General features: G+C 33.0%; 4 protein-coding genes and 1 pseudogene across 15 annotated transcripts; 2 read left to right on the forward strand and 3 right to left on the reverse strand.

Moving 5' to 3' along the window:
* Positions 1 to 257: 257 nt before the first annotated feature.
* Positions 258 to 2,372, reverse strand: LOC114398280 (F-box/LRR-repeat protein At1g67190-like). Its single transcript, XM_028360465.1, has 2 exons — positions 2,165 to 2,372; positions 258 to 1,937 (listed from the first exon to the last, which is right to left on the reverse strand). The coding sequence occupies exon 2, from the start codon at positions 1,844 to 1,846 to the stop codon at positions 587 to 589; it is 1,260 nt and encodes a 419-aa protein (XP_028216266.1). The 5' UTR covers positions 1,847 to 1,937; positions 2,165 to 2,372; the 3' UTR covers positions 258 to 586.
* Positions 2,373 to 3,425: 1,053 nt separating this feature from the next.
* LOC114398402 (iron-sulfur assembly protein IscA-like 1, mitochondrial) lies at positions 3,426 to 8,011 on the reverse strand. 2 transcript variants are annotated; one of them, XR_003663593.1, is made up of 4 exons: positions 7,666 to 8,011; positions 6,511 to 6,628; positions 4,289 to 5,761; positions 4,058 to 4,178 (listed from the first exon to the last, which is right to left on the reverse strand). XR_003663593.1 is itself a non-coding variant. In XM_028360589.1 (3 exons), exons 1-3 carry the CDS (start codon positions 7,853 to 7,855, stop codon positions 4,082 to 4,084), a joined length of 405 nt encoding a protein of 134 aa, XP_028216390.1. In that variant the 5' UTR covers positions 7,856 to 7,999; the 3' UTR covers positions 3,426 to 4,081. The 2 variants fall into 2 exon arrangements, 1 of the variants encoding a protein (XP_028216390.1); XM_028360589.1 differs by lacking the exon at positions 4,289 to 5,761 and having other exon boundaries at positions 3,426 to 4,178; positions 7,666 to 7,999.
* A 590-nt stretch (positions 8,012 to 8,601) lies between these two features.
* On the forward strand, positions 8,602 to 15,845 carry LOC114400297 (cell division protein FtsZ homolog 2-1, chloroplastic-like). 2 transcript variants are annotated; one of them, XM_028362682.1, is made up of 8 exons: positions 8,602 to 8,770; positions 8,999 to 9,739; positions 11,003 to 11,302; positions 11,692 to 11,782; positions 13,687 to 13,811; positions 14,457 to 14,549; positions 15,270 to 15,335; positions 15,442 to 15,845. In XM_028362682.1, the coding sequence occupies exons 2-8, from the start codon at positions 9,107 to 9,109 to the stop codon at positions 15,568 to 15,570; spliced, it is 1,437 nt and encodes a 478-aa protein (XP_028218483.1). In that variant the 5' UTR covers positions 8,602 to 8,770; positions 8,999 to 9,106; the 3' UTR covers positions 15,571 to 15,845. The 2 variants fall into 2 exon arrangements, with proteins under 2 accessions (XP_028218483.1, XP_028218485.1); XM_028362684.1 differs by having other exon boundaries at positions 8,602 to 9,739.
* A 4,248-nt stretch (positions 15,846 to 20,093) lies between these two features.
* LOC114400683 (protein BIC1-like) lies at positions 20,094 to 26,790 on the forward strand. Of its 10 annotated transcripts, none has more exons than XR_003663985.1 (4): positions 20,099 to 20,792; positions 21,184 to 21,245; positions 21,684 to 21,776; positions 26,535 to 26,790. XR_003663985.1 is itself a non-coding variant. In XM_028363258.1 (3 exons), the coding sequence occupies exons 1-3, from the start codon at positions 20,260 to 20,262 to the stop codon at positions 23,135 to 23,137; spliced, it is 615 nt and encodes a 204-aa protein (XP_028219059.1). In that variant the 5' UTR covers positions 20,098 to 20,259; the 3' UTR covers positions 23,138 to 24,216. The 10 variants fall into 10 exon arrangements, 6 of the variants coding, with proteins under 6 accessions (XP_028219058.1, XP_028219059.1, XP_028219060.1 ...); XR_003663983.1 differs by lacking the exon at positions 26,535 to 26,790 and adding an exon at positions 23,118 to 24,216 and having other exon boundaries at positions 21,684 to 22,260; XR_003663984.1 differs by lacking the exon at positions 26,535 to 26,790 and adding an exon at positions 23,118 to 24,216.
* On the reverse strand, positions 21,882 to 26,082 carry LOC114400685 (annotated as a pseudogene).
* Positions 26,791 to 26,988: the final 198 nt, after the last annotated feature.

Genomic DNA, 26,988 nt, shown 5'->3' on the forward strand with positions numbered 1-26,988 from the left:
GTGAAACAGCAAAATTTGAAATGTTCCAACAAGATTTGTTGTGCCATGTTTTTAATGAGTGTTGATTTCTTTAATATGAACAGGTTAATCATCTATGTCCTCCTATCAAGAAGGTCCAGACCAGTTACTTGAGCAGGGTGTATTCAGATTACACAAACACTTGATTCATGAATTTAAGGAAGAAAAAAAATCATGTGCTTAATTGAAGCTTTAGATGCATTGCTAATTACTGCCATGAATAAAAGCCAACTGCCGTGTTTAGGAAAGAAGATCGTGGGGTACGATTCAGATTATCTTAGAATGATTCACAAGGAACAGTAAACATTTGCAATGCTGTAATTTTCAAGGGCGTAAAAGTAACCACATCTTAGGTTCTCCTTCCACGGAAAAGAAAAAAAGTAACAAATTATAGAAGAAAGGGATTGTGATAGAAACTGAAATTCACTCTTATACACAAAGAATCTATAACTTTACATTTGAAGAATTCTTGTGATTCACGACAGAAGAAATGGACAAAAGAAACTCATGGGGCATGCAAGTATCTTCTTTCACTTTGGCAAGGATTAGATGAGCACGACAGAACCCACTACTCATATTCAAACTCAAACTTTACATGCCCATATTTTCTTCCAAGTTGAAGAATGAATTCTGAGAATCTGGCAAGAATTTGACACTCTTCATGTGTTTTGACCTCTGAAACAAAACCATAAATGACCAATTTTTTCAAATTGGGACAACCTTCCAAAAGTCCAGCTACCCATACTGAGAAGAGATCACTAATTACAGTCCATCCAAGTTCCAGCACCACCACATTCATCAAACAAGACAAACCCTGCAAACCATAATGAAGAACTCCATCTCTTAAATCATAACTTAAGGACAAATGTGTCAACTGAGGAAAGCAAACAGAAATTGTCTCTATATCAACAACCTCGTCCTCATCATCAAAAACAACACCCCACAGCCGAAGCTTATATAACTTTGATGCTTTTGAGATCATATGATAAAATTTTGGCCACATGACTGTGAAGTTACAGACATCTATAATCTCAAGGTTTTCTGTACTATCCCCAATATCAAGATGGATAATATTCACATCATCAATTTTCAAAACCTTCAATGTCCCCTTTCCAATCAGCTCAAAAGCCTCAAAGCTACAATCTTTCAAATGAAGCTTCTCAAGTAAATCCGCCTCCAATATAAACTTATCCGAACTAAACAATTCAAGGTCAAAAAACTTCAAAGAAACGCTGCTAAGCTCCACGGAAGCCTGCGAATCTGACATTGCAATCTCCACACCAACCATAGCCAAGGTTTCAAGCTTCGGACACGCAGAGAGAAGAAGGGTCAAATCCAACGCCGAGATGCTAATAAAACTCAACGAAAGCGACTTCAAGCAAGGAAACTTCAAGTAGCTTGGGTCAACACCGGTGATCGGATTGCGAGCCAAGGCCAACACCTCCAACCTCTGCCTGCTGCATTTCTCAATGATGTTGAAACAAGGGGTTGTCCTCACATTGTAAAGCAATTGGCGCAACGAATCCCTAGTATACATAAGCCAAGCAATGACCGGGGCAGCCGAGAACTTGTGCTCGTCATCCAAGAATATGGTCAGGGATTGCAGTGCCTTGGTTTGGAAGATTGTCTGAGTGATGAGTATTTCCAACCTAGCAGAGGTAAAGTCATGAAAGAGGGGCCAATCACAGTAGTTGAATGAAAGACTGTGGAGGTGATTGCGCCATGCTTCCCTCCATTTTTTACAAGTTACAGAAGCAACCACAACATCTCGGGCAGAACCGAGAAGAGATAATATGTTACCAATCACTTCAACAGGAAGGTGCTCCATAGTAGCAGTATAATAAAACAAGTTTAACAGAATTAACAAATACTGAACCACAGCATGAATTTCAAAAGAGTCCAATCGAATCTATCGGAACCTGTGCAGTATGGTAAGATTTCACAAATTAAACTTAATTGAACAAAAAAATAATAATAACAATATTTAATAAAGAAAAAACAGAAACAAGGGGATCGTTCATGAACAGTGAGTGATACGAGTGAATCAGTAATCTAAGGTCACAAAAAAAGGAGTAACGAAACTAACATTGAATTGAATCGGCAAATAGGAGAAACATAGTTATAGAGAAGTATGGAAGGGACTAACTTGGAGAATGAAAGGATCGTCTTCTAAGCGAAGAGAAATTGGAAATCGAACACTCGTAAAAGCCAAAGCTTGCCGAAATTTGAGAGACTCTCTCTCTCTCCAGCGAAGAGGAATTTTTGTTATGGGGAGGCAAAGTGGAGTGTGTCTTCAAAATCGTGTGCAAGGTCCTTTGCAAGTGTTACCCCCACTCAACTTTGACGCGTAGGAAGCAAGAGAGTGAATATGTATTTATTATTTCAAGATTTGTTATCAATGCATAATAGTTATAAATTATTGAAACATATTAACCATTATTCTTAGAATATTATTAAAAATTAAAAAAAAAAATTATTAAGACATGCAATTTTTGTTATTTATAACTTTTTTTATGTTTTCTTATAATTTTTACCATAAATATATTTTTTAATTTTTTAATCAATACTTTTATCACACTAATTTTTACACCCTTAGAAAAGTCAACTTTTTTCTTTCTTTTACCTTCATGACGACACAGGCAAATCACATGAATGACTCACCAAGATTACTCTCTTGTCTTAGTGAAAAATCACTGTTAATTTGTTTTGCAAAATAATCATGAATTTGTATCCGAAAATTTTATTTCTTATAAATTCATTGTTATATTGTAAAATTATTAAATCTTCAATTTTGAATAAGAAAATTTTAAGAGCTGTATATTATTTTCTTATTTTAAGTATTTCAGTTTAGTTTTTATTTATATTATATTTTTTAAATATTGATAATTAAATATAATTAATCTCAATTTAAATTCCAAATGAATTTTAAAATTTGAATATCCACATTATATCAAATAGAACAATACAACTTATTTTCATAAATTATATCAAACTAATAAACATATAGATTATATATCTTACTTCAAATAGTTTATTTTCGTTATTTTTTCTCGATATTAAAAACTACATCTTTAATTTCTTCATTATATAATATTTTTAAATTTTAATATTCTTTAAATAAAATATTTATTATTGACAATTAAAACATCTCTTATTTTTATAAAATTAAATATTTACATATTTAATTATTTGACTAACGCCTAGTCATCTATACCACATTCAACTATCAGAAATGAACTATATTTAGAATTGCAAAAGACCAAAGCTCAATCCAAGTTATTTTCTTTATTCATTTTTTAAATCATTTTACTCTAATCACGCCATATTTTATTTCTCTGGCCAAAAATTTGGTAAAAACAAATACTTGTCAACAACCCTGTAAAACAATACTACTATCAAAAAGCATCTTGGCCGAGAAACATGTAGGAAATATTTTAGCCATTAGTAATATTCTTCATTACATAAAGGATAAAGCATCTTGTGCCATTATTGGCAGGTCATCATTCCTTTAAATGCGAAACACAAGAACTTCATGCTTGTAGCTACCTTCCCTCGGTCCTAGGGTTAGACGTGCGCACATATTTCCTCCCAACAATGCTAAGACTATATATCAAAAACACAATGCTAAAGACTATGTTACTCAAACAGAAATGATCATTGGTAATAATTTAGTGAAACCGTAATCTTCAAGTTGACCAAAGAATTTTAAGAGAAATTTCTTCAACTTAACGAAAATTATTTCAATGATATTGTAAACCTACAAACTACAATTCTCATGATACAAAGAATTTTATATTAGAAATAAGAATCATCAAAACAAATGACAATAAAAATTGTTGAAATAAGCCTATTACCATCAGCTTCAGAGAACTCTGTATATCGAGACCATGTCAGTCCTCAGTATCCTTTTGTTCTGAGCACCAAAGTTTTCGTTTCCCTTGTTCTCGCAGGCAGAATAATAGAAATCCATTAGTTGTACTTGTATGTCTATTTATCAATTAAATCATGAAAGGACGACTTCATTACGTGAGGATCCACGGCTTGGATAGCAATTTTAACTATTTCATGGCTTAGAAGATCCACTACTTCCTGTTGTCATGAAAGATTCACCACAACCACACTGACCTTTGGAATTTGGATTGACGAAAATAAATTCCGATCTGACAGGAGAAGCAAAAAGTGTAGGAGTTAAAATAAGAGCACTGAAAACAAAGCAAGTAGTTCACATTAGGAAAAGAAAGAAAGAAAGTAAACAGATGAACCAACTAACCAAGTAACAGAAACGAGCACAGCAAAATAACTGTAAAGTAATTTTCATGCCATTTCATCAATATCTTCCTTCATTGATGCAGACATTTTGTCTACATGCATTTGAGATAGAAAAATCACTAATCATCCCCGGAGCTAAGCATAACATGCAACACAAATTCACACCACATTTCATCAAAAGCTTCTTTTAATAATGCATATACTCATACTGGCAAGATATTCGGGATTTGGAAAAGAAAATAATTGACTAATGCAAAAGCACAAATTAATGCAGAGTCGGGGCGAAGGAGGCGGTAAATAGTTTCTGTCACAAGCAGATCAATGCCCAAATATGCAGTTCCTAAATTGAAGCCACAAAGATGCTAACATTCTGATGAAGAGAATTTTATCAAAGTGAAGAAGCTTGAGTAAGAAATTCTCTTGCATGTCCCTCTTAGAGGAATAAAGCTACAAAATGAGATAGAGAAGTAAGGATTACAAAATACTTGCTAAATGAAGGAGACAGAATAGCCACTGGCTATGGGAATTTCAGGTGTTGGTACAAGAAAGTAGGCTCCTAGCAGATTGAATGAGTTAATTGAGATTTTAATTGAACGCATGTATACTTAGTTGAAACTTGCTAATGCTGGATGTGTATGTTATGTGTGCAGTAAGAACATATTTGCATGTGTTTTAAACTCTTTAATGGGCTGGTTCTGTATGAGGAGAAAGTTTTGTAATGGGAAGATTTCATAAGATGCAACATGTGTTTAATCTGTCACAAGCTTTGAATATATTTGTTTTTGAGTCACAGTTCCTGCACGATTAATTTTATGTGTCTCTATTCAATAACTTTGCTAATTATTGATTTGAAGTATCTCAATCATGAAATGAACAGACTTCTACACGTCATAAGCCCTGTATTTTACACATTGCATGAGTTGATTGTGCTCTTAACTGTTTTCTTGTATTAAGAATTCAGTGGATTAACTAATAATCCTTTAAGGTGCAGATTTCTTGAGGTAATCTCAATTAATTAACAGGGGTGAAATCCTCAGTCTTATTCGTTATATTTAGTCGCAGGCCAGCATGGTTGTCTAAAGAAAAGGAGCAAAAACAAATTAGAAAGCATTAAATTCTGTTAACTGTTATAGCACACACGCTCTACTAGTTTTAATATTCTGTTTCTAGAATAATTGTGTGGGTCTCGTAAAGAATAACAAAATATAGTTAATTACCAAAGCATCAGTGTCACGGCATCTTATTACCAAGATGAATATCTTGTATAAACTAAATTCCCCTAAAAATGATACTATATGTCTTTGGAAGTATGATTATTTTGATTATTGAATTACATCATTTGCAAAACAATGAAACATTATTATGCAAACCACAAGTATCAGTACAAAGAAATAAGATTTCAAATTTACCTACTTGGACACATAGTTTGTAGTTCCATGTTCTTCTAAAATAGATAATTAGAACACAAATACACCTGAAAGTATTCAATTAGAAGAAACCAAATAACAAGCTCAAACTTTTGATCTAGTTTCGTTCGTGTGCTATTATGTCATAATGAGTTCAATTTTAACAGCCAGAATAGACAGAACTCCTTAATATCAACTTTGAATGAGATTATTAAAATATTCTCAGTGTTACAGCCAGAATATTGGCACAACAGATTCAGTTCACAAGAATAACAAATGCATGGATTATTAAATATTTAATAAAGCCGAGCATAAACATATTGGAGGTAATACCAGTGTGGAAGGGTGGGAGAGGTAGCAAAAACTACAGTATCATATTGATACCAGTGGCAATATTAAGAGGAAGGACAAATTCACTAATGATTATAATAATTGAGTGTTTAGTATTCTAAGTTAACCTCAAAATCAGACATCGCTCAAATAATATAAATATTTTCCAATTTCAGACTACTCCAATGGAAACTATATAATTCCTGAGAGGATGAATCTCTCCATCCAAAAAAGCAACCAACAGGATAGGAGTAAGATATAAAGATTTATGAGGGAAGGCAATTAACAACTAATTATGGTGTAGATGGAGCAGATTTAAACAATAATCTTAAGATATCTGCATCCCAAATCCAAACCAATATATGATTACTGCTTATAGAGAGATTTATCATCCCATTCCCAAAACACAATACAATAAACAAAAATAGCAAAAGAAAAGAAAAATAAAAGTCGAACATGAAGAAAAGGTGTTAAAGAAAACATTTACCTTAGTTTGTCATCTACAAAATCCATTTTAGTTCCAATGACATGCATAAGGGCCTTTGGATCAATCAGTATCATAACACCCTTATCCTCAACCAACTCATCAAACTTCCCTTTTTCATCTGTCAAAGCAACAGGAATCTAAGATCAAAAAGTCATAAATCATAATGCAATCACGCATCCATCTCCAGCTCACCGCAATTGAAAGGAATAATCAGTACACAAAAATAGTATATTCCCAACAGGATCAAACTCTAATCAATATTACTCATATTTGGGACATGAAATTTTTATATGAGAATAGATTAGCACCAAAGGTCAATTTTGAGGTGTGCCTATTTACCTTAGTATTTGACATACCTCAATCCATGCTTTTGACTAATGATATATGGTCATAGCTAACTTAAGTAAGAGTAACACAATGGAATCCAAGTTTCACAAGACACAAGTCAACAATATTTTGGAAATTGGAAGTGAAATAAAAGAAGAGTAGAAAATGTTTTAATAGAGCTCCATGGTGCAGAATGATACACGTGGCAGACTGCATCCAGTGGATTAATGGCCTTATTACTTGGGCCATTTGCTCATAGGCAAACTTCAAGTTATGACTCATTTCACAATCTCAAATGTTACTTCCAATTTTACTTCCTCGTTTCAATCATCCATAGTACTTATTTCAGCAAAAAAAATAAAAATGAATTGAGCATTTTCACGCTATTGTATGCATATAAAACCAAAGACATAAACATCCGAAGAAATATGAAAACCAAATTCTAAATATTCAAATAGCAAAAAGAGAACCATGCTTTCAATAACCTAATCATCTAGTTTCAGATTGTGATAAGATACGATATCAAAGACTTTCGTCATAGGAGCAAATCACAAAAATTGAGAAAAATCGGTCATTCACAAGCACCGATGCAAGATTCCTCGAAAATAAAAAGATTATGTACATGGAATAGTGAATTCATTAACCGAATACATAAGAAGGGTAATCCAACGAGCCGAAGCTAAATCATTTAGAATCAACCTTATTCCTACGATTATACCGCAGGGATTCCAAAACGAAAAATTCATAATCAATTCAGCTAGGTTATTTGAGAGAATTTGTTCCAAAATACGATATTGTGAGAATTGAAGATAGGAAAGAGTGACAGACCTGCGTAATTGAGGGTGTAGGATAAGCCGTTACAGCCGCGAGTCTTGACTCCCAGCTTCAAGAAGGCCCTCTGACGCTGCTGTAGTAGCTGCCGTATTCTGGAGGCGGCGGCGTCCGTTAGCGACACGGCTTGGCGCCGCGCCGCCGTCCCTATCTTCTCTGCTGCCACGCTCATCGCCTTGGAAGCCATCGAAGAAGAGCTATCTCTGTCCCGTTGTTTTGGGATATTACAGCATTTCCTCTTTTTCAGGTTTGGCGCGTGGCCGCCACAACGTGGCTATGCTGCTCGTAGAACGTTCCCGAAGAAACCTATGTTCTAGGTGCTTATGTGGCCTAATCATAACGCTGTTAGACCACGGCGGGTGAAGTTATCATATCCGAATGTATTGCATGCGTGTGGTGTGTCTATTTCCGGAAACATAATTTTGATCCCTCACAGAAATTAACTGCAATTTAGAGAAATTAGGTTAAAAAATTATTTTTGAAACAAAAGTATTTTTGCAAAATAACCAGAACTTTTGGTTATATCTACATTGAAATGCACCCTCCAAATTTAATAACCGCAAACCAAACATGCAATTTAGTCTCTCATATTCTTAAAATTTAACAATTTTTAATTTATCATTAATGTGTCATTAAATTTTTATCTGAAATTGTTAACGTGACATGTTAGTAATGATTGAGGAATTATTTTTGAATTGGATAGTAAACCAGCTCATCTAGATGTAAAACTCTTATAATATATAATAAAATTTATAAATATAAGATTGATTTTATAAAATTATTATTTTTTTCATTAATTTATTAGTAGTTTTATATAAAAAATGTTAGTACGAAAAATAATGAGAGAAAAGTAGCGAAAGAATTTATGACATTAGATGAAATTAACCCAACTTAAATCCATCATGAAAATAATTTATTGAAGTAAAATTTGTCTGATTGGTTGATGGAATGGGACGAAGAACACCCTGTTTCCAAGCTAATCTCATAAACCCTAAGCACGCTCTTCGCACCGAAACAAAAACCTTCCTCCTTGCACTCTTCCTTTTCACCACTCAAATGCTACTACTCTCGCTTGCTCACAAAACCCCTTCAATTTTCTCAGGTCTCTCTTCCCCTCATCTCCCTAATATTCTCACGCATTTCCTCTTCAACACCGTTCTCAATCTTCGTGCTTTTTATTAACTATTTCATTTGCCGTTTCTCCCTTTTCATTCTCTTCTACTATTACTCTGTTATGTACCTACACTCTACCATAGTACACTTCCTTAATTATTTCTCACTTGCCCTAATGTTTCGGCCATTATTTGTTTTATTTATTTTCCAATCACAGGTATAGGAAGAAGCAATTCTGAGCGAATTGCAACCTTCACGAATTGAATTTGTTTCTGTTAATTTTTGTGCGTATTTATCATAAGCTACGAATTTCGATAGTGTGTAAATGGCGACCTGTTATACTCCCTCGAATGTTAGAAATTCGGCGGGGGTGCTGGCTGTTGTTGGAGGCAGAACAATTTCTGAGAATCACGGTATCAGATCGTGCTTCTTGAGAATTCAAGAGAGCAAGACCGTGTTTGGCAGCAATCGGAAGTGTGGTTCGTTTCCAGTGAAGTGTTCCGCGAATTCCCACAGCATCAGTCGCAAGGATCCTTTTCTGGATCTGCACCCTGAGGTTTCAATGCTCAGAGGAGAAGGAGGGAGTGCACTGAACAGCCCTAGACCTAGAAAGGATGTATCAGGTGGAAACGTCGCTGAAAGTTTGGAAGCCACAACGGCTCCGAGTAACTACAGTGAAGCAAAGATCAAAGTCATTGGTGTGGGTGGAGGCGGGTCAAATGCAGTCAACCGCATGATAGAGAGCTCCATGAATGGTGTGGAGTTCTGGATTGTTAACACTGATGTTCAAGCCATGAGGATGTCGCCAGTCATTCCTCCCAACCGGTTACAAATCGGTCAGGAGCTTACACGAGGACTTGGAGCTGGTGGTAATCCTGAGATTGGCATGAATGCTGCCAAGGAAAGCAAGGAATCAATACAGGAGGCAGTTTATGGAGCTGATATGGTCTTTGTTACAGTATGTTCAACTGACCACTTTTCTTTAGTTATAGCTTATGCTGATTGCATTACAATTTTGCATTATTGAGTTTTATTTTTAGTGCACTTGTTAGCATCACACTAGTTGACATGGTTTGTAACTTATAAATTATAATATATGCTCTATTGTGATACCAATATATATGTTTGTAAAATCATAACTTAAAGTAGGATGTGGTAATGTATGTTTTCATAGAGAAAGAAAGGATAGGGTAATATGTTGAGCTAGGAGGGATAGGCCACAATATTCTGCGAAGAGATTATCAAGGAACTACATCTGAGGGGTTACACTGTTGTGTAGCTTTAATTTTTATTCCATGTGCTTCCATGCTTCCTTTGACATTTGTTATGGTGGTATTCAAGTGCATGATCTGAGTTATTTGACCTTCTTAACTTGATGCATATTGTTTTGTGAACCACTCTTTTGGATTTTTACATTTCTCCAAAATTTTAAAATCTATAACTAAGGGCTCTTTATCACATTCATTTTCTATGTATGCTCTTAAATGCTGTTGGACTGGTTGTTCTTTTGAGGAAGGGGAACATTAATAGGGGATGAAACAGAGGTTTGTACAACCAATTACCAATACAAAATCACCTGATACAGTTTGGAGTATCAACAGGTCTGAAAATTTCTACAAGTATATCATTTTCCTAGGATGCCACTTTGAATTATAAAAATTGTGGATTTGTTTTTAAGTAAGCAGTTAAGAATTTCAAATACCGTGATAGGCATTGCTTTCACTTAGGTAACTACCAATACTTCATTATAAGTCTGACAGATTTATAGTGTTTCAAGTGAGATTTCTCATAAAAGATAACTTATTTTATTTGGAATTTTACTATCAGTGAAGATATATAATAATATAATAATAACACAAAGGGAAATGGTATTGCAAATATGTTATTATTTGACGTTGAAGTTCAATATATAGCTTATTAGATTAAATAATGTTAAGAAAATTGAAACATCTACAATGGAAAATAACTTGTATGCAATATATCTATATAAATTTTAGGAGGAAATTTATCAGGACATATATAAAATTCTAGTATTTATTGTTTTGAATTTTGCTTATTAATTGATGCCTATTAGAAATAAGGACCCAGCAATTCATGATCTTTGAAATCCTCAAATATGTCAAATTTTCAAAATTGGGAGTAGGCACACTTTCAGTTCTACTAAACTTTTCATAATCGCTATATTTCAACAAACTTGAAAAATTAGAACTCATTTGTGCAGGCTGGAATGGGTGGAGGAACTGGCACTGGAGGAGCTCCAGTTATTGCCGGTATCACAAAGTCAATGGGTATACTGACTGTTGGTATTGTCACAACCCCTTTTTCATTTGAAGGGCGAAGAAGGGCAGTTCAAGCACAAGAAGGAATTGCAGCCTTAAGAGATAATGTTGATACACTGATAGTTATTCCAAATGACAAACTGCTGACTGCAGTTTCTCAATCTACCCCTGTAACTGAAGCATTCAATCTGGCTGATGATATTCTTAGACAAGGTGTTCGTGGTATATCTGATATTATTACGGTATGGGAATCATGAAGATCTTTGAACATGAACAAATACCTTCCTGCCTTTGCTTTGTTCTTTTTTTATCTCTATCAAATCTTGATTGTTAAAGGAGTAAAAAGGAAAGAAAGAATGAAAAGGAAACCTTGTATATGTTTTGACAATTCAGTAGTCCCTACCTGATTCACTAAGTTGTTTGATATGTTGGTTCAAAGTTATCTCTTATCGTTAGTTTATTTGCTAGAATTCATATGATTTTTTATTATCAATTTTGGATGCATGTTGGCAAAACATAATCTTGCCATCCCACTAATAAGATGTCCTGATTATATGTTTCCCATGGTTTAAAGTTGATGGTGTCTGTCTGTAGAATCATATATGCTCATTAATTTTGTAATTGATTGCAGATACCAGGATTGGTGAACGTAGACTTTGCTGATGTTCGAGCTATAATGGCCAATGCAGGGTCTTCACTTATGGGGATAGGAACTGCAACTGGTATGTATGGGAACTGCAGATGGAGATGCATTACTAGTCCTGAATCCTGATCTTCTATTTGACCTAAATAACTAGCAAATTTTCCATACATTGTATGATTATTTCTAAATTAAGTAAATTTTGAAATATGAATATACACAAATATAAACATAAGGAGATAAAAATATCACTATTGTTAAATGTTAAACAATGTTGAAATCAGGTATCTTAAGAAAGAAAAAGTATAATAGATGTCTTGACTGTCAATAATGAGAATTCTATTTTAATAGATAGGAATAAATTAAAGAGATAAGACTTTTGAAATTAATGAGATTATGAAAATAAATTATTTGAATCAATAATTCGATACTCGTCAATATATATGTGTAAAGGTTGGTTGTGTTAGGCCCATGGTGGCCAACGTAATACTCATCAATATACCAAACAATCAAACGAATCAATACACATAATCTCATTGTCTATTAATTTTGAATGATTTGTCAAAATTCAAATTCAAATTAGGAATAACTAAATTTTAAAAAAAAGTATTTCAAAGGAATACAAAATATTAAAAAAGTGAGATACTTGATGTAAGAAAAGTCATCTCTCGTATGGCTTACTAAGAAAAAGTGTAGGTCTTAAAAGTCCTCTTGTTCTAGAGTGAGTACTCAAATTTAATATATGGCAATGGATTGCTTTTAAACCTCTGGTTTGCTAACTGAAAATTATATAATATCTCTAGAGGGTATTGTGATACTTGAACCTTATATGCAGAGTGACAATTGTAAATATATTTTTTTTTTTGCTCAGCAAAAATAGATAATATATATTTTTTTTTTTGGGTCAACGAAGCTAGAGTCATGCACTGTAGGCCTGTGGATCACTTCACTCAGCACCTCTCTTTGGCTGCTTCGCAAGCTATTAATAGGAAGTGGAAGGTTTGGTGGGTAGCAGCCACAGTTTCTATTTGGAACTATAGGAACGCCATGATTTTTAAAAATCATCAGTTTGCCATTTCTAAATTGGTGGATGATGCAATTTATCTTACCTGGTCTTGGTTGAGGGGGTGGGAAAAGGACTTTGCCATTCCGTTTAATCAATGGTCATCTTCTATGTCCTTTGCCTTCTCCTAGTCTGGGAAGGATGGGTGGTTTTTTGTAAGGTCTCTAGTTGGGGAAGCTTGTGTAGTTTTGCTTTATATCCTCAGCCTATGGCTTTCTTTTTGTATCTCTGTAGTACCTCTGGTACTATCCTTATTTAATATCTAATATATGATACTTTTGGCTGTTCAAAAAAAAAAAAGAGTACCAGAGGTACTAAATTACAAAATACTGGATTGCCCATTGCAGTGGTTCCACAGCAGTCTAAAATGGAGTCTGGATTGGAACCATAGCCGAGCTACCCCAGCCAAGGGCAGAACTACAGTTAGTCAAAATATTACTGTTGTAGGAGCCCTGCTATATTAGTTATATGCAGAGTGACAATTGTAAATATTACCTTACCACAAGAAGCGCATGTCTATAACTATAAGGGAATGATTATTTGACCAAAGTTGTTTTAGAGGCATAGCATTGCCTTGAAAATTGAAAGTATTCTTTTATATTGCAAATCCTAAAAAAGGCAATTTGAAGATTAGAAATTTATTTCTCAAAGGTCGTGCCACACTTTAAAATTCTTGAGAAGCACACACTTCGATGTTGAACGTACTTTAATGATCCTCAACAATAATAGTTTACCCCTTTACTCTACTCTCAGTTAGCTGATTAATTATTAAAATATAAATATATTATCCTCTTATTGGCATACACTTTTTTTATGGGGAAAGAGGAGGGTCAGAATTGATGAGGATATTCTGACCCACATAGTTGCAGCATATATTCTTGAAAATTTGAAATTTATCTTCTGGCTTCTTTTTTGTATTGAAGGGAAAACAAGGGCAAGGGATGCTGCATTAAATGCTATCCAGTCACCTTTACTGGATATTGGTATAGAAAGGGCTACTGGAATTGTATGGAACATAACTGGTGGAAGTGATTTGACCTTGTTTGAGGTAGCTAGCTATCCCTCTGTCCCTTTTACTAATGTTAACTTTGCTAGATATTTGTTTCATCTGTATACGTACATGATGTTTTCTCCTCCTTCTTTCTTTCTTTCTTTCTCCTTTTTATTTTGAAAAACAATCCTTCCCTTTTCCTTTGGAATCTGGGTCATATAATGACTAGGAAATTGCTAGGAGCAACATGTATTGAATGAAGTTAGGATTTTTTTTTTTGAATAATTGAACCTTAAAGCCATGTGCTGAATTCCATCGTAACACTTCCTTACATGATTGAGATGATTGTGAATTGTATCAGTTTTCCATGGACATGATATTTAGTCAAGGGTAAAAATTTTGAGGCTTATAAAAATATTTGTAAAAGACTTCTGCTTCAATCTAGTAATCCGGTCACTATAACTCTTTAGTCATACTTTTCTGGCAAGCTATTTATAAGCTTGGTTTTTGAAGCAAAGAAGTGATTCTTTCAGGCATACTTTGGCATCCATTCTGTGAACAAAGAAATAAAATAAACTAGCCTTCAGTTCTGGATTCTGAATACCTACCTATTTAACTATCTGCAATCTATTAAACTCATCATACTCATTCTATTTATTATAGTCCTTTGTATGCTATGGCTTTTAATATTACCATTTACAGGTAAATGTTGCAGCAGAAGTTATATATGACCTTGTGGACCCCACTGCTAATTTAATATTTGGGGCAGTAATAGATCCATCACTCAGTGGGCAAGTAAGTTAAGCTATGCAAACCACTTCAATCTTACTTTATAGTTTTTTTTCTTATAAATTACACTTCTTTTCCCTTCAAATATGAAAATGTCTAAAAATGATTGATCATATCTTAAAAATTTTCTTCTTAGTTTCCTCATTTTCTCATTCTCTCTTAGGATTAGTCACCTTTTTTCCTTGTTATAATTTGTTTTCTTAATTATTTAGGAATTAGGATTATGATTAGTATACATAAGGGGGGTTAGTATTCTAGGTTTTATGAGCATATCAAATACATCAATACACTGTAATACATTTCAGTTAATATCAATTAGTATTTCATTATTTTTTATCTCTCTTCCTCCTTCTATACCTAAAATTCCATAATTCAAACATAATTTTTAAGACTACACCTTCCTCTCTTGAGAGATGTAATGTGCTACATTTTAGTCTATTTTAATGTAAACAAACCTACTGGTAGTGGTGAAACACTACGAATGAGCTTCCTAGAGACATTTGTCCTTTCTTTTACAACTTTCAATGTCACCGAAAGTTAATTTTGAGCATCCTATTGTTCATTTAAGACTTCAGAGGATGAAATAAAATTTTAAGTTAAACTCCCTCTTATCTGATTTTTGAACTTAAAACATTGATTCTCTTTTTTAAGATTTGTGCTTTAATGTTAATTTTATACTATGTCCTATCATTTTTTAACTTTGTCATGTAATTTGGTTTCATATAGGTAAGCATAACATTAATCGCAACTGGATTCAAGCGTCAAGAGGAAAGTGAAGGGAGACCTATGCAGGTATGACTTACTACCCCCTCTTCCCGTTGTGTGCCAATCAGCCGTCCCTAGTCCCAGTCCCTCCTCTCTCTGATGCAATGCCCATGATCTTGCTTTTTGTATGCAGGCCAGTCAACTCACACAAGGAGATACCGTTGGTATCAATCGGCGATCTTCTACTTTCACTGATGGTAGCTTTGTTGAGATCCCTGAATTCTTAAAGAAGAAGGGGCGCTCACGTTATCCAAGAGTTTAATACTCTTTTCCCCAACTCCTTAATCCCTCCTTGCATCTCTTTACCAAGCAATTTTTAGGGATACAAATCTCATCAGTCTAGGTATTAGATCACGTTTTGCCCCTTTTTTCATTTTTAGGTTCGCATTGTGCATACAGTTGTTCATGAAAGCGAAGTACTTTCCAAAACCGTTGTTTTCTGAGTTGAGGCTTGTTGGCATGTTTTAATAAGTTTATTAGCTTGTATTTTTGTACAGAGAATAATATATCAGTAATGGTCAGTGCTTGTTATAGATATTTGGCTTGTTAGTGTTACCATGAAATCAAGATTATGTCAACGGCAAACCAAGTCAACCACGGGTTTTAAATTAAAGTAAATTAAAAATCGTGTACATGATTGTTTCTTGATACAGGAAATATAAGGTGGATTGAATGATTAAGAGAGAAAGCAAGGAGGGGAAGGTCACGGGTTTGATGTTTCCTGTCAACATAACTAATATAAAACCAAGAATGTTCAAACATTCTTACATGTCAGGTGAAATTATCTCCGGACTTTTTATCTTATTCTTGTGGGTCTTTGCCGTAAAAAATTTCATTTTTTTTGTTCATAGAGTAATGATATATTTTTATCTTTTTTTTAAAAAAAATTCTTATATTTTTTTTAGTATTAAAATGGAGCAAATACATGGAATGTTTTTCAAATTTTGAGAAGCATTTAACACTTTATTTTGAACCGCAAAAAGATATTTGTTATTAGATAAATAAAATAATAATATTAATGTCACCTCGTCGTTGTTTAACTGTCAAAATAGAATTAAAATTTAGGATAAAAATGTTTGATGAAACACTTTGTAAGGATGATACAAATAAAATATTTGTAATTTAATCCACTGAGTGATTAAAAATCTGTAATCCAAGGTGTCAATAAAAAAATAAGGTTCTCTGAAAAAAAAAATAGGCTGCATTCTATAATCACGTCGGCCGAACACTTTCACGTTTAATTACTTAAAATTATGTTGAAATACAATTAATGATTTTAGATAAATATTCAAATACTTAATTTCGTATTAAGGAATTGATAATGGATCTAAAACTAATTTTGAGTTGAAATAATTTATAAAAAAAAATTCAATGACTAAAAATTTATATTATTAAATTTTAAATATAAATTATTTTATTTTAAAATTAATTTTAATTAAAATCAATTTCCTTGAAAATCAATTTTGTAAATACAACTACTCCAAATACACACTTAGTGTAAACGCATATCTAGGGGCATAACAAAAACACACCCATGTGATTGGGAGGATAAGGAAGGTCCACACTTCGTATCGAAGCCTCATTCCGAATCAACTGAGTGACAATTAACCAAAAAAGAAAGAGAAAAAAAAAAACTGAGTGGCAGAGGAACTTGATATGTTGATCCTCTTGTCAGTCTAGGTTTCGGAGCATTAATGTTGTACCTCCTAAAATAAGTACTAAACTAGGTACGAGAAATTTGCTCAAATGAATAGTGATTCCGACAATAGTGTAGAGAAAACTTAGCTTAGGGGATGTGCATGGCGTGCTGTGGTGTATGAGTGTCAGAAGGGTGAGTGAGGTTCATGGAGGACTGAAAGGATCCTAGTTTTGTCCATAAGCTAGCAACCTTCATATCGTTTTCTGATAGTTAAAACAGCAACCCCGAATTCATTAAGAGTCTATTTATAAAAGTATTTTTTTGCACTTTATTAAACTTATCTTATGAGATAAGTATTTGTGCAAGTGCTTCAAAGAGGTTTCAAAAATAGCTTTGATATGTTTCGGAGAAAAAATTATACTGTATAAAAGTTTTATACATCCATTTAATTATAATTTATTATATCTGATAAATTTATTAATTTTTAAAATAATTATTTTAAAATAATTCAAACGATAATTTATATTTAAATAACACTATAAAATTGTTTTGCATAAACATTAAACTTTATGTTTCTAAACTACTTTTAACTTATTTAACTATGCAAGATAACATATGAAACCAACTTACATGCAATATGAAAATAGTTTAACCTATTTCATCTTGGATTATATATATAAAAAAAAACTTATAAATGGCGTATATGTTAAATACTCCTCCAATAATTGTTTAATTAAGTTGTTTTTTTTTTGGAAATTTAATTAAGTTGTTTACACAATCTGATCCTAAAGCTAAAATCACTACAATATATGACATGGTAATATCACATGAAATTACACCAATTATTGGACTAAATGTAAATAGTATATGTGCTAAGATGAAATATTTTTATACTGTTATTTAATTATAATTTATGACAAATCATAAATTTATTAAATTTTATAGTGACTATCTTAAAATGATAATTTTTAATTAATTGACGATATAAATTAATTTATTTTAAGAACATAAATTAATTTATTTTAAGAATATGAAAAAAATTAGACTCTTGAATAAATTTATAAATATATATTTATTTTTTATGTATTATTAGTATAAAATTTTATGCTATCAACTAATTTCTATCTCAACTTGCTTTTCAGATTTCTCATCATGCTTAAGACAGGCTGAAAGCAAGTTGAAATGAGGGATGGGTTGATTTGCTTTGCTAATTTTACATATACTTGCATTTTTTTTTCTTTCTTTGCTAATTTTACATACACTTGCATATTTAATTTTTATGTATTGTTAGTATAAAATTTTATACTATCAACTAATTTCTATCCCAACTTTACCATTTCTCATCATGCTTAAGATAAGACGGGTTGAATTGCTTTGCTAATTTTACATACACTTTTTCTCTTTGTTTGCCACATTTTTCATTTTATCTATTTCTTCCTTTCTTGTTTATCACTTATTACATTTTTCACTTTGCACCTTTTTAATTTCTTTTTTCTCATACACTTATCCACAAGGTGTACGTTAAAGTTTTTTTTTTTATATTATATTCATACCCTGTCCTATATATAATAAATACACTAATGAAAATACACATGTACCTACATTTCCAATTTCATAATTGAGATGTAGGACGAGTTTGATGCATGTTAGATAATAAAAATAGAATAACGCGGTATAAGTAGCTGAAAGTACAATAAAGCCTTTTATTACCGTACTAAAAAAGGCTTTTATTTTATCAGTTATTTGGCAGTTAATGTATACAAATATATGAAAAAAATGAATTAAGAAAAAAATTAAATTAAAGTAAAATATAAAAGTGTGAGTCTTATATTATTATATTGTTCAATTTTTTTTCACTCTCTTTCAACTCAAATGAACAAACCCTTAAAGAGAAAAGGAAAAGAAATTATAACATAGGAGGTTGAGGGAGAGAATGGAAGTTGGAGAAAAAAAATGGGTTATTATAAATATATATCCATTTACCTTTTATTTTATTTTGATTACATTATTTATCATATCTATTTTTTCCTGTTTATCTCTCTTTCTTTCACCTTAATCTATTCTAAAACCATCAAAGACTTTGTGTAACTTTTTTTCAATAATGATGCTCAGTATAAAAATGTTTAATATGAAATCTGACAGATTTTGCAATGGATTACAATATGATAATGATCTTTATTTCCCCTCCCCATAAAAATAAAATAAAATCTTGATTTATTAGTCTTAAATTTCGTCTAAATTCGTACGTATTCAATAGTAATCTTGATTTTCCCTTCACATAACAAAAAATAGTAGTAGTAAATTTTTTTAACGCGGTTTGTGGTGGGATAAAAGATATTTTTCTAATTTATTTAACTAATAATTTTTTAGACTTGTATTTAGTGTTTAATAATTTGTTTTATTTTCTTCTATAGCATAACCATTTTTAAACTCAATAATAAACTAAATATTGTTTGTGTTATCAAGACCTCACAATAATATTCTCCTAAGGGAAAAAAAACACATATCTTTTCTGGCATCTCAAGAGCATCTATCTCATCAAAACACGTCACAAAAGTATTTGTTGGATTGAAAAATGATGAAAAAAATAATAATACGTTGTAAAGAGAAAAGGAGCTGAAATTTAAAAAATCAAATCAAATAATGCAACCTCATTGGTTTAAAGCCAAGAATCACACAATTGGGTATGCATTGCAAATCAACGTCACAATCCTCCAAAAATCAATCCAAGGAATCCCCCAGGCCCTCCCTCCCCCTCCAATCCCAGTCTCTTTCTTTTTTTTTTTAAGTGATCATGTTGATTATAAATGTAAAGTATTTATTGATTTTATTAAAAATTAATGTATGAATGTTGATCGAAAAATTTAACTGATTATCATTAATAAATTCTTTTTTTCTTAATCATATTTCTTTCATCCATTGGACTTAATCCAATAACTTATTTAAGAAATTTAAACTTAATTTTATTAAGTGGAACGATTTGTTAGTAGAGATCGGTCTTTCTTTCTTCTTTTTTATTTTTTCTTTTCGTTCGGTTTTGGCAGGGGAGTGGGAATAATAAGCCACACAAATAGAATCTCATCTGAAACAAGACACGTACGTTTGTCACTTACAATAGAAAAGAAACTCTTGTGGTCTTGTGGGCGACGTGTAAACTAAATTTCCACCCACTTCCCTTTGCTTTATTCCCCACACAAACAAACCCCATTTTCAAATCTCCTCTACACAACATCAAGGATTACAGCACACACAAACAAATACTCTCTCTCTCTCTCCATGTAAAGATAACAAACAACAACACCTCATTCATTCATGGCTCACCAATCCTCTTCTTCTGAATCTGATGACCGCCAGATTCCTTCTCATCATCAGCCATTGGACCTAAACAGTCCCCATCCTTCTAAAGATATCATCTTCAACAACAACATGGAACTACAACAAGAAGAGAGCAACCTTAACAAGCATGAATATGATGAAGATATTAGAGATAAAGATAAGGATGTTGTTACTACACAAAACCCATCTGCAGCTTCAGAAACGACCCTTCTTTGTTGCAACGAGGAGAATATGGCATTACAAGAAGAAGAGACTTCAGATGTTGCAGCAGCAAAAGAAGAAGAAGAAGAAGAAGATAGTGGACGCGAGAGGCTGAATAGGCATAGAGTTGAAGTGGCTGGGAGGGTATGGATTCCTGATATATGGGGTCAGGAGGAGCTATTGAAGGATTGGATAGATTGCACTGCATTTGATGCTACTTTAGTTCCAAGCAGAATCTCCACTGCACGAGAGGCTTTGGTTCAAGAGTGTACAAGAGCCAATTCTGCTGGACTAAGAATAGAGAACAGGTGTTAGAATTTTTTTCTCATTTTCTGTAATTCCATTCACTTTAACGGTCAATCGACAACCATATTATTCATCACGGATTGAGAATTTCATTTTCGTCATGGATTTTTAAGATGTTTTTGAAAAGTTTAACTAACACTTTCGAAGCTAAAATTTGTGAACTATGAAGTTCTTATATTTTTTATTCACTGATTATGCTTTCAGTTTCAGCACTTGTGTTGTGTGACTTTTGTCTTTGTCTTTAGAGAAAAAAAGAGTCAATTAGTTCAAGCAATTTCCCAAACGGTCTCTCGCTCGGTATAAAATGTCTAAATTGAAGCTTCCATTGCTTAAGAAGGCCACATGTATAATGTAAATAACTTTCGGCTAGTCTTTGACAAATAATTCTCGTAGTGTTGTTTCAGGGAAAAGACAGTTACGTATAATTCGGATTAAAAGATGCATCGTATTTTGTGGTAAGTATCCAATTCTAACTCCAGCATACTTATATTGTAACAAATGCCAACTATTTAAAAGAACCCATTTGGACAAAAGAAATTTTATTCACGAAAATAGAATATATGATCTGAGTACATTTGTTTAATCAAAGATTCATCAATACTTTACTTCAAATTGTAGAGTCAGTTGTCAAATTTTCTAGTAGAGTAGTTATCAAGATTAATATTTATTTGTCAAAAAGCGAAGGAATCATTTGCGTTTAAACCTTAATGTACATATAACTAGATAGATCTCGATATTATAATTTATTATGCTCATCTCTTATAGACTAGTCCTCCCTGTGCATATATATTGACCTCTACAAATGGCTTGCCGGGGGTATACTAGTGAAAATGCAATATCTACTGCTAGCAAAATTTAGAGAAAGAGTCATTATCATTCACTGATTCTTGTAGAGAACTAGCTATGCGACCAATGTGGGCACGGGGTAGCTCGATTCGATTACCTGTTCTAATCCGTTCTGACAGCAAGTTGCCACACAGCGATTAGTGAGTAATATATCTTTCCTTATCATTCTACCACTACAACTTACTGAAGCAAAGCATACTTACGATACTAGTTCACCCTAGGGTAAGTAATTTATGAGCCATTCCTGAGCAAAAATGAAAAGTTTAGTTGTGACTTGTGACAGTAATTACAATTTACAGTCACACTCCTGACTCACCTAAAAAATATAATATTCAATATCTGTTGTAAATTTTTAGTAAATATAACTAAAAAGAGAAAAATAACTATGAGGATGCCTGCACACCTAGCACTTCTATTAGGCTCCGCCATTATAAATATCTGCTACTCATACAGCAAATGTGGAAAACTAGTATGATATCAACTCCCACACCTTGATCGTCCCATCATCGCTTGCAGAGGCTAGTACCGGCTTCTCCTATTTAGTAAATAAGACTGTTACAAATTGCAGAGAAAGACACAGGAAGCAGAAAACAATGCTGATATAGGTCACCATTCTCGAAATATGTAAGGGGTTGTTTGATTTAGGAAAATATTGTTTTTATTTTCTGTTAACTTTTAATTACAAAATTGCTTTCTGGTTTGTACTTTGATTCTTGATTTCAAAGATAAGTATAAGAAACAGTGAAAACAATAAAAAGTTACTTTTTCTGTTTCCTATACAAATCTTTAAAAACATAAAACGAAATGAAAACAAAGTATTATTCCTAATTAAAAGTGAAAACAGGAAACATTTTCTCAAATCAAAAGGGCCTTAAGTTTTTGTAAGCTATTAAGCTGTAAGTAGCAGACTTCAAATTTTGTGATTCTTATAATACTAATGAAAATTTATTTTGTCATTCATGATGCAAAGTCTGCCAATGCTTGTCAGTTAAACACATCACTAGTAATAAAATGCCAACTAATCACAATTTTTTTTTATCATGTATAAGTTATCAGAATGAACTTTATGAGGTCATTATTCAGTCTCAGACAAAATCAGCTAAGAGAGCATTATCTAATTTAGCAGTGAAATCCACCATTCCACCCACTTGATGTTTGTGGAAAGAGATACTCATTTCATTATCAACGTGATTCCATTAAAGTAGTTTCTGAGAATCTTACCCCAAGGCTCCACTGCACAGAATTTATATTCATGCCACGGGCCTTCTCCTTCTTCAGCAGCAACTTGTAGAGAGGACCACCAACCTATGTTATAAGCAAGCAATAAAATTTTCACAATTTTAACCTCTTTTTTCTACATAGTGACATGCATCTAAATCTACGAAGATACAAAGTCAATTATTTAAAAAATATTTTTGTTCAATTTTGGTCATTATTTTACAACAAAATCATACAATCTTATAGTAGTTTGAATTTTTCAGGGACTTGGATTTCAATATAAGGATTTATCCCTTAATAACAACTGCACTAATGTAGAGGTTCAAAACATCCGCACGTTTTCAGACACCGAGAAGAGCACCTAAACAAAAGGATCTGATGCAAGTCGAAAAATACACGGAGAAACTGAGAAGGGTGATTCTTATATTAAGAAAAATTCGAAACCAGATTCTCCAGCTCGTCAGTATACTCGAACAGTAATGCAAATATAGAAGAATATTAGGCTCATTTCTTCAAAATAAAACATAGTTCAAATAGAAACTCGATGCAAATAAATAAAGTTGCAAATACAGTTAATGTTATAACTGTTTGACTGAGTGTTCTCTGCACTTCAGTTGTAAATAAAGAAACATCTGGCATTGGTTTGTCAAATCTTTTGCTACTCTTGTCCTTGTTATCAAGTACAAAAAGATTAAGAAATTCCAGGTTATTGATATGCACAAATAGCCAATAGAATTATAGAATCACAGTGTCTGTGATTTAAAGTGATTGATTTTACAACGGAAAAGGAAACTAGTAATAGACACACTGGCATACAAGGATAAAATATCTATATGCTCCCACTGGCATCCCTAGAGTGAAAGTTACATGCCATGCTAAATAATGACACTTGTTCTCCCCACCAGTACTCAAAACTCAAAAGGAAAAAAGAGGGACTTAGGGTGAGGGACCAGCAGCCTATGACGTCAACGGAGTTGATGAGCAAATTTTCTGGTCATTAAAACCAGCAAATTCACAGCATAGGTTAGCTGGGCATTTTAAGTTTAAAGCAAGTGAAGCCTATGCAATTTATTGTGCATCCACAACTTAGTAACTGTTATTCTCTTAATTAGGATACCCAGCAGCTGTAACTTAGTAACTGTAGTTCCCCCTTAATTAGGCTACCCAACTGTAAGATAAATGTATATATAGCAGTTTAGCTAATTATTGGGCTGAAAATCATATTGTATTATATGTGTGTGAGGGTGTTTGTCTGTGTGTGAAAAAGAGAGAGAGAATTTTTATTTCTCCAGCAGGAGAACACAGTTTTTGGCCTACACTTTTCTGAGTTTGGCATATGAATATATTCACTTAACATTCTCAGCTGTAGTTTCTATTTCTATAAAATTCAATTAATGAACAACTAGTACCAATCAAAAATAGCCTGATTTTTTAGTAATTACAAACTACATCCTGACAAGAGAATTTATCTATTTGTCAATAAGCCCACATACTACATTTGGAATGGCCATAAGGTGGCATTTGAACTGCTTTTGCTAGTGGATAATTGCAGTAATAAACAATTTCCATACCTGACTTTCATTGTCATCCACAAAAGCCGTATAGCATCATCTGTGGCTCCACTGGCAAAGATGCCTTCTCTGTCATACCAGCACAGTGAAGGATACAGAAATATCAGATTTATATATAAAAAATTAAATTAGATACGATACATCTCACATCTGATATCATGGTGACAATCGCGAAGTGCATGAGTCATTATCTTCATCTTGCTTTCAATAAACGTAAAAGGAAAAAAAGAAAGAAGCAATGAACTAATGACTGAATCTGCAGAATGCTTTTAAAATCAGAAAACAACATTTAAATATTTTAAAACATCTGTGACTCAAAGATTGAAAGAGTGTAATCCACCCACAATATATGAATAAATCAGCACACATCCCAAATATGGATGTTGGTTGATTTACTCGATAACACAATAGCTCACATTTATTCCATTATAAATTTATAATCTTACTTAATTTGACATTCTTAACAACAGGAATAGGCATAGATAAAAATGATGACACTTGATTTCTCAAAGACATACATACATATGAAATTGTGATAACCAAATAGCAAGCAGGTTTCTGTTTACATAAATGCCAAGTGAGATGCAAATTACATTTTACCTTGACCAATGAACTGAGAATATTGTTCGATCATGATAACCTGTAAGAGTGCAAAGATGTCTCCTGAAATTCCAATAAGAAAAGAAATAATTTTATAATATCTGGAAAGGAAAGGATTAATAATTAAATATGCATTCAAAATTAAATGATCTATCCCTCATTTTTCAGAAGTGTTGTAGTAAATAATAGATTATTAACCCAAACCTATGCAATTGATTTCATTATAATTGAAAGAAACCAACAATGGCACTTCAATCTATTCCAAACCAACAATGACTTGAAGTGCAGTTAAATCAGAATATTAAATGACATCAAAGGATCCTGTATCGAAATTTGATATTCCAATACATAGTTGAGTTTAAGGTGACTGGGGAAATGTGAGACAACAGCAAGCAAGCAAGCAATGGGACATGACATAGAGATTATTAATTTTCTTCCAGGTTTGGTAATGAGTACATGTATTTAGCAGTAACCTACCTCCAAAGTAGAAACGCACTCAAAATCACCACCAACATTTTCCCAAATGGCAGTGATGGCATCGAAGCTTGCAGTGGCCAATAGCTTACCCGACGGTGACCAAGCACAAGATCGAACAGTTCGAGTGTGCGTTTCATCCAAAAACCGCCTACATTTCATTTACATAATCAAATTCAAAGTAAACTATCATCAATACAAGTTTCTTCAATTATGAAATACTATAAACTCAAATAGATGATGGAAATTGACCTGGCAGGCCCAGAGGCCAGAGGAGAGATTCTGCTCCCAGATTCGGACGGTTTTGTCGCCGCTGCAAGAAGCGAAGACGAGTGGGATACCGGCGTGACCGGTGGCCGGGTTTCAATCCAAGCTCCAAACCCTATCGGTGGGGCCTTCGAGTCTCTGAATCTCTTTCAACTCCATCGCCAATCGATTTTACTTAGCATACACCGAGTCTAAACTCTGCTATTTCCTACTTTCTCTCTCCCAAAAGAAGCATGCGTGCTTCTGTTTTCCACGCGTCAGAGAAAAAAGATGAAAATTGTTTGAACAAACAAACAAAAACGACCAATTGGGCCGCCACCAATCCAGGGATGTGCAAACGGAAATACTGTACTAGTATGGTACTTTATCTATTTTTTTTTCTTCAAAATTTATTCCATATCAATCCCAAATTACTATCAATTGAGTCAATCATTATTTTTATACTCCGTTTTAGAATATGAGGTTTAAGGGATTTTTGCACAAGTATTAAGAAATACAATTAATGGTTAATTAGTAATCATTCTTACATCCCTTGAAGGCATAGAATCTACAGTTTGGCTTGGAATTTGTGTGAAATGTTTCTGTTTCTGGTCATCCGTAGCTTTCCAGTAAGTGTAAAGATTGATTGTTCATTGGTTATACTTTGTTATTTCTTTGATTCACTGGTTGTACTTAGTTATGATTACCTTTTACTCATTTTTGTAAGTATTTGGACTAATTTTTGTGTTCGAAACAACTTATAATTCAAATTTTACCCATATTTTTCAGGGTAGGGGGAATCTCTAAAATTTGAGCAATCCAGAAATGCAATTAGCAGTTCCAAATCAATCTGAGGTCTGTTTGTTATCTTATTCTGTGCAAGTTTTTCCTTCTGTCCCTACATAAAAAGTGAGGTTTATCATGTAGAAAGATTGGAAAACAATTGTGTAATGCAAAATGGCCTTTGTACTATGAAACGGTACAGAAGAATTTTTCATCAAAAAATGCTCAATCAACAAAAGTTATTGTAGCAGGAAAAATTGAACTACTGTTGAGGTTTTTGGTACATTTGTACTTGTTTATAACATACAAAACTTTGGATTCGTTTTTGAGAAAGAAGCTAAAGCACATGCACAAGTTTAGCGTGGATGATCAATCTCCCATCCTTGAAAAGCAAACAACTGGTTAACAAAATAAAGGGAGATTCATTTCGAAACAGGCTTCCAATAAGAAATTTTTACAG

The sequence above is a fragment of the Glycine soja genome, chromosome 19, assembly GCF_004193775.1.
Source record: "Glycine soja cultivar W05 chromosome 19, ASM419377v2, whole genome shotgun sequence".
Classification (NCBI taxonomy): domain Eukaryota; kingdom Viridiplantae; phylum Streptophyta; class Magnoliopsida; order Fabales; family Fabaceae; genus Glycine; species Glycine soja.